Raw genomic sequence first — 18,470 nt, forward strand, 5'->3', positions numbered from 1 at the left:
CCCTCTGTCCATCACTAAATTGTCCACTATATTTGTGAGTCTGTTTTTGATCCGTTTGTTCTTTTTGTTCCTTAGATTCTGCAGATAAGTGAAATCATATGGCATTTATCCTTCTCTGTCTGACTGATTTCACTCAGCATAATAATCTCTAGGTCCATCCATGTCATTGCAAATGGTAGGATTTCATTTTTTTAAATGGCTGAGTAATATTCCATCATATATATGAGCCATGATCTACCCATGTCAAGACTCTTAATTTAATTACATCTGCAAAGACCTCTTTTCCTTAGCAGATAACATGTGCAGGGATTAGGACTTGACATTTTTGGGTGGCCATCATTCAGCATACTACACTCGTTATCCTGTCTACCTGTAGTACCCTTTTCTTTCAGTTTCTTCGTCCTCTTTAACACATCACGGTGTTATGAGCCAGAAATCACAGATGTAGACCGAATATATAAGAGAAATATTTTTTGTCACTGTAATTACCTAACCTCCTAAAGTTGTAACGCCTGTATAGTGAATCTATACTAGCTTAACTTTAAGAACATATAAAAACTCTTCTACTTCATAGCTCTGACCCTAACACAGTGTTGATGTCACCAAATTACATCTTTATACATTGTATGTCCCAAAACATAGACTAATAATTTCTTTTTACTACATTAGTCTCTTAAGTCAAAAAACAAACAGGGCAGCTACAAACCAAAGTCACAACAGTATTAGCTTTTTTTTTTTAAACTTTATTTATTTTTATTTATTTTCTTAAGCGAGGCAACCCTTGGTTGATCTCACAGATTGCAAGGACCTTGTCAGCTTACAATGCTATATTTTTTATTTTTTATTTTTTACGCCTACAGCCCCTGGTCTTCCTAAGTGGTCTCCCGTCCAAGTACTAACCAGGCCCAACCCTGCTTAGCTTCCGAGATCAGACGGGATTGGGCTTGTTCAGGGTGGCATGGCCATAGTCAGTTCGTTTCTTAACACTTCTTAAGAACAAGTTTGGGAGAATTCTCTATGCTAGAGTTTTGTCCTTTGAAAAGAAAGGTAGTAATTTGTTGAAAAAAATATATCAACTGTCAAATTATGAGAAATTGGCTGCTGAAACTTGGCACTATTTTGAAATATTCAGAAGTAAATTGAAACCAGTCTAAACCAGGAGTGCAGTTTGATTAGAAGCTTTGTCTCCAAACTCCATGAAATAAGGTAAGGTGATTTCAGAACTGACATAGCTAAGAGGGATATTTATGTGTGGCTGGAGGAAGCAACAATCATATTTATGTAGTAGATGCAATTAAATTCCCAAAGGCTAGAATGTGGGTTGGCCCACTGAAAATTGGCCTAATTTTGAATAGTAAATTCACAGTGATGATTACTTTTATTATAATGAGACTGCCTACCTTAATATTTTTTCTAATGGCATAAAAATCTATATCAATTGCCAAAACCTTTTGGGATGATTCATCAAGTATACTTTTACCCACTGTAACTTACTAATACCTAATTTATTAAGATTATCACATGTTCCAAACTAAAAATGGGGCTAGGTGATCAAATAAAAGATTTTAATTCATAAATATTATTCATTAAAAAACCTCACGTAGGTATAAACTAAGAATACATGTATTTAAGTGTTCTATGAGTTGTTCTTATTTAAATAATAAAATAACATGAAATATTACCTGCCTTAGTAAAGTCCATGGTTATTGTATATAACTTAATATTAGCTTTAGTATTAAGTTAGCTTTATATTAGCTTTAAATAAAAACGACTTACATATTAACTTTGAACAAAGACAAACAGGCTTTTTTTTCCCCTCTCAAGTACTAAAGACAAAATTATTTTCTAAATCTTTAAAGATTTTTGGATAATCTTTTATAGTAAGTTAAATTATCGAGTAAAACAACAGATACTTTGCTTTTGAGTTAATTTTTCATTTGGGTATATCTTAAAAGTTTTATTAATTTTTAAAATTTTACCTCCCAAAAGCATACAGATGTTCTTTTGTTAGACACACAAGAATGTATAGTTTAATACAAAGATTAGCCCATGCACTTGTCTAAAATATGTCACATCAACCCAGAAAATGTTAATACACTTGCAAAGGTGAGCCTTTGTACCCCTCATCTCCTGTGCTGAGAGAAGTAATATTTAACTCCCACATGGAGCTGCAAGATAGGAGAGTAGTTATTTTTGTAGCTTTATCTAAAGGCTTTCTATTATTTTAATATCTTCGAGGTAGAATATCTTGGTTGTAGTAAAGAACAATTGCAGGGATCTCATTAGAATGTATATCACACATGATACTTTCAAAGAATGTCTGTCTTTTTAGGGATTAAAAAAAAAGGTAATTTAGTGAAGATAAAATGGACTTAAGCAAGCCTTGTATTCTTTATCTAACATTTTACTGACATAGTTCAATAATTATCCCTCATTGTGGCTTTGAGGTAGTTGCCTTTCAAATAAAGGAAGGACAGGCATGGGAGGGGAAAGAGGAGGAAAATGGGGAGAAAGGTCAGAAGGGAGGGAGAAGAAAGAGAGAGAGACAAAAAGAGAGAGAGCACAAGAAACAACCAGGCCAGAAGAGTAGGAGAGAGAAGAGGTGAAGCCAGGAAGAGATAAGGAGAATGTTCATATAAGACAATAAGATGTTAAGATCTGATTCATCTTCAGTAGGGATACAAGGGTGTCGCTTTTGTTTTATCAAAAGATTAAGACACGGGCTGACTTCATACAACTGCAATGTGTTGTTTCCACATTCTTTCACATTGTTTTCACATTCCTCTATACTTCCTTGAGATTTGTGCCCCAAATTGTTTCCATTAGCTCAAAAAAGATACAATCCTCATTTCCCATCTTCAACAAATTGAGAAGTCTAGTTGGATTGATAAAACAAGTAACAGTGGTAAAAGGCAACATGTATTCATTATCAGAAGAGGCCCTTTTGAATACAAATTTGATACAATCTTGGAAAATAAAGCAAAATAGAAATTAGAAAAATGGAGTTCATAAATGGTAACACTATCTCCAAACTGCATAAATTAATGGCGTATTTCCTGGAAGTTTTAATCAACCTCATAATGTAGAATTCTGCGATTACAATTATGTGGATAATTCAAGAAAGAAATAAACCAGCTTTTGCTTAATGTGGTGCTACATGTGTAGCAAATAAAAAATTCATTTGGTTGGTCAAATAATTTGGCCTTTGTTTTCAAATTAAAGAAAAAAAGTACATGGGATGGTGTAAAGATGAAAGTTAAAAAGAATCTCATGAGAGCCAGTTTGGAACTCAAGTTCAATACAAGAAAAGTGATACTGAGCCACCAAGGTCCTCATAATCTTTTCTTTGAAAAGAAAACACCATTTAGCCAAGTACAAGATCAGATCAGCACCAGAGTGTGTTAGCACTTGAACTTACTCTAGCACTCAGGAATCTGCTGTTACTTACCTATAACTTTAAGTAGAATATTATTATTCGTTATGTCTTAATGGACAAAACCACAGTCCTTCATGAAGAAGAATGAAGTGTCATATCTCAAACTGACCTAGATGCTACAAGGCAGATTGCTTAGAATTTAAGTCTGGAAATAAGGGAGTCCTCTTCCACTGCCTAAGTGAAATCCGATTAGAAGGTGTACCTGATTTATCTCTCCATGCCTATCTATTCTTTACTCAATTCCCTTAACACCCTTGTTTTTATCGTTTTTGTTGATGAGTCAGTAAGATTTTTTAAATATAATATCAAATAGCCTAACTAACCAAGAAAGCAGAAATAACCCATAATTTTATACCAAATAAGAGTCAATGTTAAAATTTTGATGACTTCCTTTGAATATTTATATGTGCATATTTATTTTTACATGATTGAGATCATGCCGTATATAAATAATTTCGAGGCCCTCAGCAATTATCTTGATTCTTCAGCAATATCTTCTATGTTGTAATGCTCTATGCTGCATTATTTTTTCCCATTTTATTTATGTGCTTTGTTTCAATAACAAAAGTGTAAATTCTTCCAAGGAAGAGACTTTATCTTCCATTTATTTGTCCTTATCTTGTTTTCTACACATAGTCTAATTACCTTCCTAGGCACGCAGCACAGATATTGTTTTAATTTATTGAATTTATGGGACTCACTAGAATTGTAGATCACTTTCAACAACCCCTGCACCTCCAGAAAGTAAGCTTTTCTCCAAGAATTCCTCAGCACTCCAAAAGAAGTGCTACTTTAGAAAAAAGGCCCAGGTGTGGGGAAAATGGATTTTCAAAATAGCATGCATTCCGTAAGATCTGAAAAATCTTTTTTTAATGCTCATATAATCAATTAGGTAGGTCTTGGCTTAGACAAAGCAATAGAAAGGCAAAAAATTATTCCATGCCTCCTCTCCAGTGCCCATCTCCATCCCAAAGACATGCCTAAAGTTCATTTTTCACACTGCAATCGAAGAGAGCTTTTGAATATGCAAATCTCTATGCCAACCACCAGTGTGCATCTCTGCATTACCCTTCTTAGCCTCCATTGTATATTTCAGTCATTCTCAAAGTCCCCAGAACACAACATGCTTACTCTTCTTTCTAGGCCTTTGCACATACTGTTTCCTGTGCTTGGAAGACCATTTCTCCACATGACCACCAACCAAATTCCCCATCTTCACCTGGATAATTGTTGTTTGTGCTTCAGGTCTCAGCTAAGATGCCATCTTCTCTGGAAAGCCTTCTTAGTCCCCGCTAGGCTACTCAATCCCTACTTAGTGCTCCCTTAACATCTTGTGTTAACCAGTACCATGGGGTTTATACATATATATTTTCATTGCCTGCCTGCTTACTTATTTTACCCCATCTCTCACTCCACCCCAGAGCCAGAGACTTTTGAAAGATAAGAATTGTAGCTGTTCACCACTCTATCTTTAATAGATGGCTGATACAGAGACACAAAGCGTGTGCTCACTGAATATTTCTTGAGTGAATGAACGACTGCTCTTCTTGCTTGTTTTCACCTGTGTGTCATATCCTAGGGCACCCTACGAATTCACCACACTAGTGCCCCACGTAGGTACCTGCAGTATCTATGCTTTTGATCTGCCTTAACTTTCCCATTTCTGGGAGGATGTTTCGAACTCTGTTCTGAGGTTTGCCTCTGCAGGTTGTCAGTCTGATCTGCTTTTCCACTTAGAGGTGCTAATGGCCCTGGTGTCACTCTTCTTATATAGCATGTGGTTGTAAATTAGTCTTAACTAGAGAGAGTTTCTTAACCCAAAAGAAAGTCTATGCTGGGGCCACTTTCAGTCTCTCTCCTGAAGGGAGCACTCTGCTTAGGGGCTTTTGGTATTCCTCAAATGCTCCCACAAGAGTGATGTGTGTGTCTTTCCTTTCTGTAGAATAGCATCAGAGATAAATGTCCTTTGATATATAATACTTGCCCATGAATGGTCGTTGTGATCCTTTTGTGAAAGACTGACACACAATAGTAATAGTAATATGGCAATTTTTGAGATAGGGTCACAGTTACGAGTTACAGAGAAACAAAAATTCAGTGTCATATGCCTAACATTTAATGTAGATGTTAACTCTATTTCCGCACGTTGTTTATAAATTTGTGTAATGATTTTGCATAAGTAAAAGATAAATTACAAATATTTATCCTATTTTGTGATAAGTAAACCAAAACAGTAGACAGGATTCTCATGAAATAGAGATCCGAAGATAAAATAAATTTTACTGTCGAAGAAAAAAATTCATTCACTTGGGCTACTGAGAGATGACTTACATCTAGGTAAAATGGGGCAAATTCTTGACCTTTTTCCATTTGAATTCTCAAAGAAAGGGGAGAAAAAGCTACTGGGTCCGGAGTAAAAGAAGATAAAAAGCCTCTTGTTTCTAAGGAAATGAACATGGGCCGTCTGTTTCTCCTTTCTTCTTATTCCCACCCGCTCCCTCCACCATGGAGGACTTCTCTAGCTTACTTTATGGTGTCTAATGACTTTACCACAGGTGAATCATTAAATACAGAGCTAATAAAACCCTTAAAGATAATATAAATCAAAAACTTTTATTTTGGAGATGAGGGAGTCAGCATTCAGAGAAATCAAGCAGCATGTCACATAACAGAATTGGAACTTGCAGCCCTATTACAAACGTTCGCTGAAATAATCTTAGATGACTAAGTGAATAAAGAGTATGATTCAACTAAGTTTATGGCATATTTTAATAGGAATAATACCCAACCCTGTCTAAATACTATTCTAAGTGTTTTACATTTATTAACACACTTGATCCTCACAATGCCTTATGATTCTTATTTTAACCAATAATAAAACTCATGTCCGGGGAGCGTAAGAGACTTCCATAGCTTGTCAGTGTTGATGCTGGGACTCTAAGTGAGACAGCTGAACTCTTGAGTCTGTGTACATAACTGCTATGTTGTACTTCCTTTCTTTCAAGTATATCTATAAATTATTCAAACAAATGTGCAGTGGTGTTAAGAGCATGAGCATTGGAATCAGAAACAGGAATCAGGTGATTGCCAGTGTCACTTAGGAGCCATATAACCTTATTCACATTACTTCTTCTCACTTGGCTTTGAAGGGAAGAAAAAATTCCCCCCTTCCCCTCACGGTTCTTATTGCTGGTTTAATAATTAAAATGACATAAGGTAGATTAAGAGGAGAAAACCAAATTTAATATATACACATGGGGAATTCACATAAGCACAAACAATTCTAAAGACAGTAAGGCAAAATGAGGTACATTAAGTCCTCACTTGATAGGCTCTTGGAAACCTAAATGAAATGACATATAATAAAACCAATTTTATCACCGGCTAATTGATATAAACAAAAGTTAAGTTTCCACGGCATATTTCGGGTTACAAAAACATCACTAAACTTCTAAATAAAGACCCAAAAACACTTCTAATATTAAACATGGAATTAAATGTGAGCTATACATACATTTAAGAAAAGTTAATAAAAATAAGAAAATGATTTTCCCATCCAGTTTAGGGTCACAGTGGCCAGAGCTCAGGGCACCAGCAGGCCACCCAACCTGGATAGGAACCCTTCCAATGCAGGTCCACTCACACTCACCCACACTTAGGGACAATGTAGACATGCCATTTACCTCAAGTGCACATCTTTGGAATGTGGGAGGAAACCCAGGTCCCTGGACAAAACCCACACAGACATGGAGAGAACATGCAGACTCCACATAGACAGTGGTGCCAGCAGGGGATCAATTTTTTTCCCTATCAATGTTATAATGAAATAACATTGAATGAAAAGATGTTATTGGAGAACCTGCTGTGTGTGTGTGTGTGTGTATCATTCTGGACTAAGGAGAAAGAGATAGGGGATTGGAACTTCAAAGGAAAATAAAGCAATTCAAAGGTGGATGAAAGAGTTAATGTTTTGTAAACAAATGTTTGTTGTGACATCTAGATACAATGTGACACAGAGAGGACTTTGGTCAAAGGGCCTTGCTAGGTTCCTCCCTGTCTATTACATCTAGTTCGGATTAAACTATAGTTTAAACTATCTGTGCTGCTAGTGCCAGCTCCTTCCCAGAACAGGCCTTCTATCTTAAATTCTTTTAGGCAGTTAAAGGGAAGCTTAAAAGCTCTTCCAGAGTTTTCTGGACTTCAAATAATCAATATCCCAAAGAGGCATATTTTGGGGTGGCAAACTCTGTTCCCTTTCAGCCTATCTGTCCTCGTTGGTGACTTGAGGCTCTCTAATGTAGCACTTTGTCATAGAGTGGGAGAGTTGCCTAGGATAATGCAAATAATGTTCTTCCGTCTCAGAACCAAGTCTGCCACATGTGTTAAAAATTTCCAACCAAGTCTTAGTTTATATGCTGGCATGCTTTGTTAAAGTTCTTATTTCATTTCAACAACACAGAAACCTTATTTTTTACCCTTCTTTGAAAACAAAAAACAAAAAATATGTGACTGCACTTTCCTACCTTAGTAATATGCATAAGAAATTTAATTTATGCTTGATTAGGATATTTTAATGTTTTAAAGCCTTCATTTTGATTTTTTCTTTTAAACTAAATGTATTGTAAGAACTCGCTTTCTCAATATTTGCTAGTTTCAACTAAACATGAAGCCTGGAGAGGAAATTCAAGATAATTGACGATTTTATTTAATCCTGGTTTGTGCGTATACTTGATACTAAGAAGATCAACTAATGCAATAAATATGAGGGAAAATCTTGTTTAAACAAACAATCAAACAAACAACAACAACAACAAAAATACCTTACCATTCCTTTAAAAATATCACTATCTACCATACATAGGAAGATAGTATTTTCAATAATTAAAGACAACTGACCATCTAAGTTTCTAACATCCTTGTAGGGTCTACCTCATCAAGAATCAATGAAATCTGAATTACAATTGTCTTGGACAGAAACTGTATTTCCAAATTATCTTGCAGTCATAGAAAATATCTAATGTCAACCTAGCAAGTATATTGAGCAGATATGACATTTACTCCCCTATAATTACAAGGCACCACGAAGTAATTATTTCCTGCACAATTGTTTATGACATTAAAATCTCTTTCCTCTAGTATCTCTTTAAGAATTTATTCTTTGATCTAATCTTTGAGAGTTTAATTTCCTTTTCCACTCTAAAGGTGTGGTTTAGGTGGGAGTAATTTTAAGACCTTCAAAGCAATAACTGTAAACTAAATGAGACCTAAAGAACCCAAGATTTTTTTCCCCGCGATTACTGCTCCTGGAGAGATAATTTGTTGAGATGTTTCATGGCTGTGAGATAGCATCATGACCTATAATTCCATTGATTCACCTTGGGACAATTTACCTACCAGAAACTGACAGCTGACATTTTTTTAATGCTGCATCAAGAACCAGAAATACTGCATGGACTTCTTAAATGAGCTCTTTCCTTGAGAGTCACTCCAAATCATGATCCACAGGGCAGTGAGAGTGAGTGCTACAAAGTAAATCAGTTACTGCTCTGCTTAAAACTCACCAGTGGTTTCCTATGACAGGACAATTAAGTCCAACTCCTTAATAAGGCTTTCGTGGCCCTTAAAGAAGAGGTCCTGCTTTCTTCTCTAGCCTCAAATCTCATCTTTGCAGGGTAACTTCCTTCAGTTCCTTGAACATCTTGTGTTGTTCTTTGCCTCAGCTGTATGCACACAAATCTTTTTTCTAAGTACTCACTACATCCCCCTGTTGGTTGGCCAGCTTACTGCACATGTTTGGTGTGCAGTGGAAATAGAAGAGGAAAAGTATTTGGGGGAAATGTTACATTAGACTTATCGGATTGAAAAAAAAAAGGCATCAAGTTTGTTTTCTTCTATATTGACCTCTAATTTCTATATATCTCTCTTCATCTGAGGTCCTACCATCCTCAGCTACTTTGAGCTGTCGCTTACTGTTCTTAGCAAAGTAGTCTCTGAAAAATAATGTATGATTAGCTGTATATACCTCAAGGTGAATTCACCGAGTTAAATATTATAAGGTGTTTATAATATATCAGGCTTTGTTCTAAGCACATGGAAATTATCAGTGAGCAATTAGGAAAGGTGCCAGCTCTCAATGAGCACACACTTTAATGGAAGAGACAGAAAAGGAACTATTAAATGATTAAATAAAGATCACTTTGGATAGAAATCGTTAGTAGGAAGTGAGGCAATGTGTTAGAGTGTTTCTGGGAAGAGGTGTCTAGTGTAGACCATGTGGTTCAAATGTTCTCTTCAAAGCTAAGATCTCCATGAGGGAGTAGCTTTGGCCCTAAGAAGACTAGGGGAAATCATTCCAGGCAAAGGGGATGGCAGGTGCAAAGGCCCTAAAGAGAAAATTAACTTAGTGTTTTCAAGGAGTAGGAAGAAAGGCCAGAAAAGCTGGAGCAGAGTTTGTGAGGAGACAAGGTCTGAGGGCTCAACCAGCAATGAGCCATGGCAGAGCCTTGCAGGCCTGGTAAGGGATTCTTATTTTATTCCTAGTGTAAATGGAAGCCAGTAGAAGGTTTTAAGTACAGAAATGGTGTAATCTCATCTGGAATTGTGCAAATATGTTCAGGCTTTAATGTGGAGAACACATTGAGGAAGAGCAAAAGTAGACAAAGGATGAGTTAGGGACTTCATTTCATCTCATGTTAATGATGACAGTTCGGGTCAGTGAAACACTGATACAGGAGAGCATTGAAAGTACTATGTTACCATCTTGTTATATTTTCAAGATTTATCTTCATTGAGACATAAAAGTGATTTCTGCATTTAAAGGAATTTCAGAATTTGTGTGGGAGGTTTTACTGGGAAAGGAGGAAGCTGAATCAACGTATGTGTTAAATGAAAGGGAATTGGTTTAGAGGAAAAGAAAATATTGGAAAAGGGGACTCTTCAGGTGAAATAGCTTTAATAATAAAGAACATTTAGTGGGCTTCTCTGAAATCACCCCCTAAGATTCAGGAAAGTACTGGATTTGGAATCAGAATAACTGAGTTGGAACCCTGGATTCATCCCTTTGACTGGCAGGTTTGCCTTCTCTGAGCCTTTAGGTTTGTTCATCTATTAAATAAAACAGTTCTACTCAGTGATTGGTAACATTTTGTCCAGATGTAAAATTAATCAATTAATGGCTCTGTTATAATGATATCATTTGGACATTTATCTCTTCAGAGTAGCTTTATAGATGGTATTTTCATAGAATAATAGAGTTGAAAAATGTCTTCAATATCACAAAAATATTTACTCGTATACTCATATACGCTCATTTTATAGATGAGAAAACTGAAAGATAGAAGGGGAGATGAACCAAAGTTTTCTTATCCAATTAGTGTGAGATGCACTCAGCAACCCAGATCACATGACTCCTGATTAACTACTCTCTACGTTAATCCCATCTAACTTCTTACAAGTCCAGAGGACAATTACAATATATCTTAAATTCTTTCTTTGTTTCTCCTACATAGAAGCACTTATGAATTGGTTAGTTTGGTAAACTAAAGAACTCTTTTACCGCCCCTTACAAAATAGTGGAACTTTCCCTTGAAAATAATGTATAAAAATGTATTTCTCAGAAGTGTACTGAGTAGGATGATTGAGCCAATAGCTTGTCCCAGACATGGACCATTCAATAGAGATTTCCATTTGAACATCCAAATACTGTTTACTTTCTTCTGGTACATGGAGAAAAGCAGATTAAGAGAGAGAAGCTCATTCTATTAGTTGTATTGCTTTTAATATAATGGAATGAAAGGATACATTTTATGAAGTAATTTTTGTAAAAAATGAAAATTAGACACTCAAAAGGGAATGAGCAGTTAGCCAAAGCCAATTAAGATCAGTTTTTTAAAAGTCTATATTTCACTTTCTTTAAAATTTTGACTTTTGTCCAGGCACATTATCAGCACCTTCTTTGATCCACTATAATCCCCAAATGAGGCCTGAGGGATGCATAAATCTTTGCTGCTAAAGATTCCTGCAAAATCTTTTTGATTATGGAAATGAGTAAAGGCAGATGGAAATTCACAGTCTTAAGTGAATAAATATAGCTTTTAAAACACTCTCTCTTTCAAATAATCAAAAGCACAAGTCAACATTACAGACAATATTTCAAGAATGAGAAATAAGAGTGGAGCTAAAAATTATACCAAGCTAAAAACAAAAATAAACAAGCTTAATTGAGGAGCAATATGTCCTGGACTGAAAGAGTAGAAATTATATTCCACAACCTCTCAGTGTCAGGGCAGGACTCTTACTTTTTCTTCAAAGCTTTCTTATCTTTTCACTTGCAGCTCATTGGAGAACCCAGTCAGGCTTCATTGAGAGAGAGCTTTGGGAATCTACAGCTGGAATTTTAGTTTGATATTTATAAGGGAAAAAAAAAAAAAAAAGATGACTTGGAAGTGGGAGATACACTAAGCCAAGGGGAAAAAAGCCCTCAAATCAAGTTCTTAGTTAGAAATATATTATTCGTTTATAGTTTGTCAGGTTGCGTTAAGTAGAATTTGTTTTTATTGACTATGTAGGGAAAAAAATGAGCATCTGAAGTGACTTTGAAATTGTTTTCTCTCAATTCTTGATGATCCTACTAACAGCAATTGTACTCTCTGTAAATTTCTCTACATTTTGTGTTTGACACCCACTCTCAAGTTTTAGGGTTGCTTTTAGTGCTCGTTAAGAATACAAATACAAAAAGTACCTCAGATGTAGGATTCTAGACTAAACAAGTCCACAATAATTGTTACACATGCCTACTTGAGTATATAAAACTTCACAGTTCTGTGAAAACAAGCATAGTTATCACGCTGTTAGGGTTGTTTCCCTTACATGCTACCTCCTAGAAAGAATTGTTTTCTGCTCTGACTCTAATCCTTTACATCCTCAGGAGATGAATGTCTTGCCTGATCTATTAAACACACAATCTATTTATGGCATAAAATTACCTTTGTGCCTGTGTCTCAGTACCTGAAGCACATTTTCAATGTTACCATCTTGCAACCTGCTATTGGATTCAATATTCCATCTGACTATTATTGCCATTGGAGTAAATGACAGTGTGGCAAAAAGAAAATGTCCAAATTGATTAAAATTTGGCAATGGCTTTCTTCTAAGTGGTAAGGCGCACTGGTTGAGAGTTACTACTCTGAACCTGTTTTGGCAACTCAATGTTCTTCTCATGTGTGCCTTAAAGAAGAGGGATTGCTTCTCTTAAAAGTAGCCTACTCTACCTTATGTGAAACTCTGAAATTGAGATGACTTTTGACAACCCACCTGAAATCTTATTAGTTTTATATGGGTGGGGAGGGGGCGGGGAGTTTGTCCACTATCTTCTGTGGTAAAAATGTTAATCTATGACTGAGGCAAGTATCTGGAAGGAAATTGTAGTAAATGGATAGGTGCTCACATTGTATTTAAAAAACATTTCAACACTATAAGATTAATTGTAAAAAGAACAGTATTTTTCTTCTACTTACTTTGTGATACATGGTTGTACCCCAGAATATAAAAAGAATGAGTATGGATGTCATAGAGTGTGTGTGTGTGTGTATGTGTGTGTGTGTGTGTGTGTGTGGCAAGTATATATGTGTGTAGGAGATATGTGTGTTAATCCTAGAAAGTTTAGCATACATTTATTACATGAAATGTTGACTTCTGACTTATTTTAACTTTTAAAATGTTGTTAACTCATGCCATGCTTTACTTTGAGCTAAAACTGAATCATAAACTTGATCCTGCATAAAGGAGTTATAATAGATTGTTACAGAAAGAAATAGTGGGAATGAGAGTATGGATGAGATCAAAATAATATATATGTACATTTCCTATGCATGTGGCAAGACTTGTGTAGCTTCATAATACTTTTTGCATCTTTTCTAATCCTGATCATCTTGCATGGTATTCCATGTGGCTCTAAAAAGTTCAATATAAAACCCTAACATGTCACTCCACCCACATCAGTTTCACAATTGCTAAAGCCTATCTTTGCCTCCTTTTGTGCTTCTTCCTACATAGAGTAAGAATCCGTTCTTTAGAACGTGCATCTCTCTGGTAACCTAAATCTCCTCTTTTTCTGTTTTCAAGGATGGGAGGAACAGTTTTATCGGACACCAACTGGGCGGGGTAGTGGAAGTGCCAAACAGCAAGGACCAGCGGGTCAAGTCAGCCAGAGCCATTCAAATCACCTACTACCTCCAGACCTATGGCTCTGCCACCCAGGACCTCATAGGGGAGAAGTGGGAGAATGAGTTCTGTAAGCTTGTAAGGAAGCTCCAGGAGGAGCACCAGGACCTCCATCTCTACTCTTTAGCATCCTTTAGCCTCTGGAGAGACTTTCATAAGACCAGCATCCTGGCCAGGAGCAAGGTCCTGGTGAGCCTCGTGCTGATCTTGACCACAGCCACTCTCTCCAGCTCCATGAAGGACTGTTTGCGCAGCAAGCCCTTCCTGGGCCTCCTGGGGGTGCTCACAGTGTGCATCTCCATCGTCACCGCAGCAGGGATCTTCTTCATCACTGATGGGAAGTACAACTCCACCCTGCTGGGAATCCCGTTCTTCGCCATGGGTAACTATCCATCCTTGTGGTAATCGGATTCTTACCGGTACGGGGCAAGGTAGTACATTTCTTGAATTCTCAGGTGGAAATCTGTTTTAATTTTGCATTGGTGTGTCCATGTGATTATGTAAAATTTTACTTGGGTGGTGTCTGTTTCACCTTATTGGACCTTTCAGGAAATTATGGGCTGACCAAGCCATTTTCTCATTTATTTTGGGAAATTTAATGCTTTCAAAATATTTTAAAATTGTACAATATCGTAATTCTCTACTCATCTTCTTTAAAAATTATAGGTCAAGGATTATGGGGTACAGATTTAAGGAGATCCAAAACCTTCAAAATTTTCAAACAAAACTTTATGGTTTACATTTATGTGAATTCTCAAGTTGTTGGTGATAAAGAGCAAATATCATGATGGGAAAATTCTGAGAATCACCGATATGTTCTAATCTCAAAGAACTTTTTAATTAAACTTGATTAATTCATTACAAAGTTTTTGCAGAGAATATATTCCATTTTCCCACCTCTATATAAACTAAAACTTTCCTGCTGCTACTTAAAAATGTGTCTTCTATTTTTTTCATCTCTGTTGAAAAAAATTAATGAACATCTGAGCATCCTCAGTCAAGACATCCGTTCTTGTAAGTTTTCTCCCAGATATACATAAATTGTCTAGAAAAAGGTGTGTGTGTGTGCATGCACGCACACACGTGTGTTCTTGCAAAAGAGAAGATCAAGTCTTGGAAAAGTGATTGATGGCTCAGCAACAAAACTGATGGAGCATATCAGAAAAGAGATGATAATGGTGATAACCACGGCATTGCAAAAGAGTTCTGTCAGCTGTGATATAATTCCCTACATGTAGCGATTTGGAAGAAGAGCTGTAAAAATGGCCTCTACGTGGTGAACTGACATGAACAAGAGAGCTTTAGCTGTAAAGTAATTGCTTTTTGCTCCCCAGGTTAAAATCAGCTCTAAATTACATATTTATTATTAAATGAAAAAGACATAGGAACATGGTCAGAAAGTCTTCTAGGTGGTCTGGACCCTTTTTGTTTTCACCTTAACAAACGTTTTCAAGAACACTGCAAAGTGTATTCATATTGTAGGTACTGACATTAAACTTCTTTATCTGGAAATCCAACTTCATTGTGGCCCTGTTAAGTTAGTTCATCTCAGTAAGCCTCAGTTTCCTCTCTCGTATAATGAGAGTAATAAGTGAACCATCTTCAAAGAATTGTTTTTTGAATGTAATAGAATATACCTAAAGCTAATACACTCAATAAGTATAATCAAGTTTTAGTGGTTAATCTGGTGCTCGGTAAGTACAGTAGATTCAATGATGAATAAGAAACAGCACTTGGCTTCAGGAAGTTGAAAGTCTTCCAAGATTTGCGAATCATCTTTAAATGCATGTTCATCTCGTTAACAAAAAGTGTTTTTCTTTTTCTCAAAGTACCATATGAAAAAATTTTTCACTGGTGATGAGAATGAGTCTAGATTTGAACCATTTATACTTGTTATTTTGGGGAGGGGCTCAGTCTTTTGACTCGAAATAGTAATATTCATAAGAATCATAAAGCAAGACTACAAATGAAACATGACTCATTCAAGACTGACAAATTAAATACTTTACGGCCTACTAGGGCTTTTTCTAAAACTGATGGCAATCTAATTAGGAAATGGAAAGCTGTATCAGGAAAAGTTTATAACACACAGAATTTTATATTCCGTACAGATAAGGAGAAAACTTGTGTCTAGTGATACTGAGGCATAGGCCTTACAAAATCAGAGTGTTATTTTCGTTCCTTAAAGAAATAATAAGAACCCTGAAAGCCACAATGAGGGAAAAGTCTAGACCCTGTAGCACACACTTTTTACATTTTTCTCCTCTCAATGATCTTTAACATCCTAAATCACCCCTGGACAGTGTAGGTGCAGACTCTAGGAAGCCCAGTGAATACTCTTTAGTATTCCTGCAATTCTAGTCCTTAAAATATTCTAAAAGGAAGTTTTCTGCTATCTGAAACATTACAAAAATAGACCTATAAATATAAACTTATTTAAGAGAAGGAAGAGTTTGTTTTCTTGTGTTTTGTTTGTTTGTAAAGTTATTGTGGCAATAAAGATAGCAAGATGAGAACTAATGAAATGAAAAGAATACTCCGCAAGGCTAGGACATCTGGGTTTTATCCCAGCTTTTCCACTAACTTTAGATATTTTATTGGGTAAGTTATGTGTAGTCTTTTTGTCCCTTTGTCCTCATTCTTCACATATTAGATGAAGGATTTGGACTTTTCTGTCTTAAATTTCAAATATCCCACAATATTATTCATTTCATTTTTCAATTGAAGTTAGAATTGTATCATTTCTTTACAAAGAAATGATACATTTAAGGTATTTATTATCCTCAAACCCCTAATCTTCATTCTCTTTTGTTGACTTCTAGTGCGTGTGTATGTGTACATGTATTCAGAGCCTGACACACAAAGCTGTGAGACACAGAAAGCACATTTTGATGAAGGTGGTGAGGTGGAATGCGATGCTGACAATAAGTTTAGTTTGGCAGATATATATCTTCAGGTTATACACACAGTATTGGTTGAAACTAGTCCATCGATGAATTACAGTTTACACAGCTGCATAATCCAAAGTTAGTTGGGTATAAGGAAAAGAAGCCCAACTCTTTTGTGAACCTCTATTTCTATTCCTATCTCCCAATAAAGATTTCTTTGAGGTAGTGAATATCTTCTCTATTGTGCTCCAAGATTCAAACCATTCCTCCTCGTTAGAACTTATCCCTCAAGCTGGATGTGTTGCTCATGGTGTTCTGCTCTTCAGTCATCTTATTTTTGACCACCTAACTTCCTTCTATACTGCACTTGCTTATTCTTTTTTATGACCATTCATCCACTTAACATCCCCAATGTCATTTCAGAGTCATGTATACTATACTACCCCTCTATATCTTGCATTTTTTAAGCCTGTACTAATTTTTATATTTTTTCCTGGTGTCCCCATAGGTAAATTTATGTTTGTCAAATTATGTGTTATAGATTTAGGTTTAGAAAAGAAAATGATTACAAGTTTATGTATTTTCTTTAGAAGAAATACCAGAAAGAGAAATCCAGACTTATAACAATTTTTTAAAACCTTGGGGTCATCTAAAATGACCCCATTTTTCTCCAAACTTAACGTTCCTTCTCTATACAAGCACAAACCAATGCCACTAATTTAATTTATAACCTTTGTCAGCATTTTACTTCATTTGCTTTATGTGGATGTGTCTCCTCTTTCTGGAAGGAGAAGTGTGGGCTAATATTGCACACGGATGCCAAGCTGGCTCTCACTGTTAGTTGTTGATCTGTGGATACTTGCCAGGGATGTTAGTAGCCTTGGTTTATGGTTATTTTTGCTGTCCATCCTGAGTTTGTTTTATATTCCTGGAGTCTTACTTTAGTCAGTCAGCTCAATGCTAGTGGACACATGCAGATGACTTGTTTTTTTGTTTGTTTGTTTTCTACATGAACCCAGAGTTTCCAGAAATGAGACTTTCATTCATCAAACAAAACTGAGCTTCACGTTCATTTATTTATTAATTTATTAAAATTTATGAGCTCTTACTGTATTTCAGGTATTTTGGGTTATAGAATAAAAGATATTGAACAGAACTGATCAAATTGTTGCCTACGTGGATCTTACATTCTAAGCCTGCAAAAGGGAAGCATCAGACAATAAGCAAATAAATATAAACTATGTTATATTATTGATAAATGTTATAAAATATAAAAGTAAAGCAGAAAAAAGGATAAATAGTATAAGTAGTCAAAGAAAAGCTTTTCTAAAAAAAAATAAAATTGAAGCAGAGAAATGGATGAAGTGAGGATTAAGCCATGTGGCAACATGAGAAAAGAGCATCCTTCACAAAGAGAACTGTATATGCAAAGGCTTTGAAATAGACCTTGTTTGGTGAAGTTAAGGAAGAGCAAGAAAGGAAGTGTTTTCAGAGCAGAGTGGGCACCTATCTTAGTATTATGGGATGGTATTAGGGAGGTACTGTAAAGCCAGGTCATGTAGGACACCAAGAACTTAATACTGAAGCACTTTGAGACAGGAGAATGTGATCTGAATTATGTTTTAAAACATTTTTGTAGCTACTTATTGTACTATCTTTGGCTACAGTTTGGAAGTTTGGCCACAATAGTGTAAGAATGGTTATAGGGAGACTATGTAAGAGGTAATTGCAAAAATCTTCATGGGATATAATCATGGCTTGAAATATCATGAGAGCAGTGACAGCAGAAAAAGGGATTAAACTCAGAATATATTTTTGAAAATAGAATTGACAGGATTTGCTGAAGGACTGCTTACAGTTTGTAAGGAAAAGAAGAGTCAAGTGTGACCCCAAACTTTGAGGACTGAATAACTAATAGAAAGCAG

The 18,470-nt window shown here is 35.9% G+C and overlaps 1 protein-coding gene and 1 pseudogene across 1 annotated transcript in view; one reads left to right on the forward strand and one right to left on the reverse strand.

Annotated features, from left to right (window-relative positions):
* The window catches only part of PTCHD4 (patched domain containing 4), a 175,169-nt gene that overhangs the window by 42,126 nt on the left and 114,573 nt on the right, over positions 1-18,470 (forward strand). The window contains 1 exon segment of the mRNA XM_039854344.1: positions 13,559-14,039. Within this exon segment, the coding sequence (XP_039710278.1) occupies positions 13,559-14,039 (481 nt within the window).
* On the reverse strand, positions 852-970 carry LOC120596499 (uncharacterized; annotated as a pseudogene).

Source organism: Pteropus medius, unplaced genomic scaffold (genome assembly GCF_902729225.1).
Source record: "Pteropus medius unplaced genomic scaffold, Ma_sr-lr_union100, whole genome shotgun sequence".
In the NCBI taxonomy this organism is placed as follows: domain Eukaryota; kingdom Metazoa; phylum Chordata; class Mammalia; order Chiroptera; family Pteropodidae; genus Pteropus; species Pteropus medius.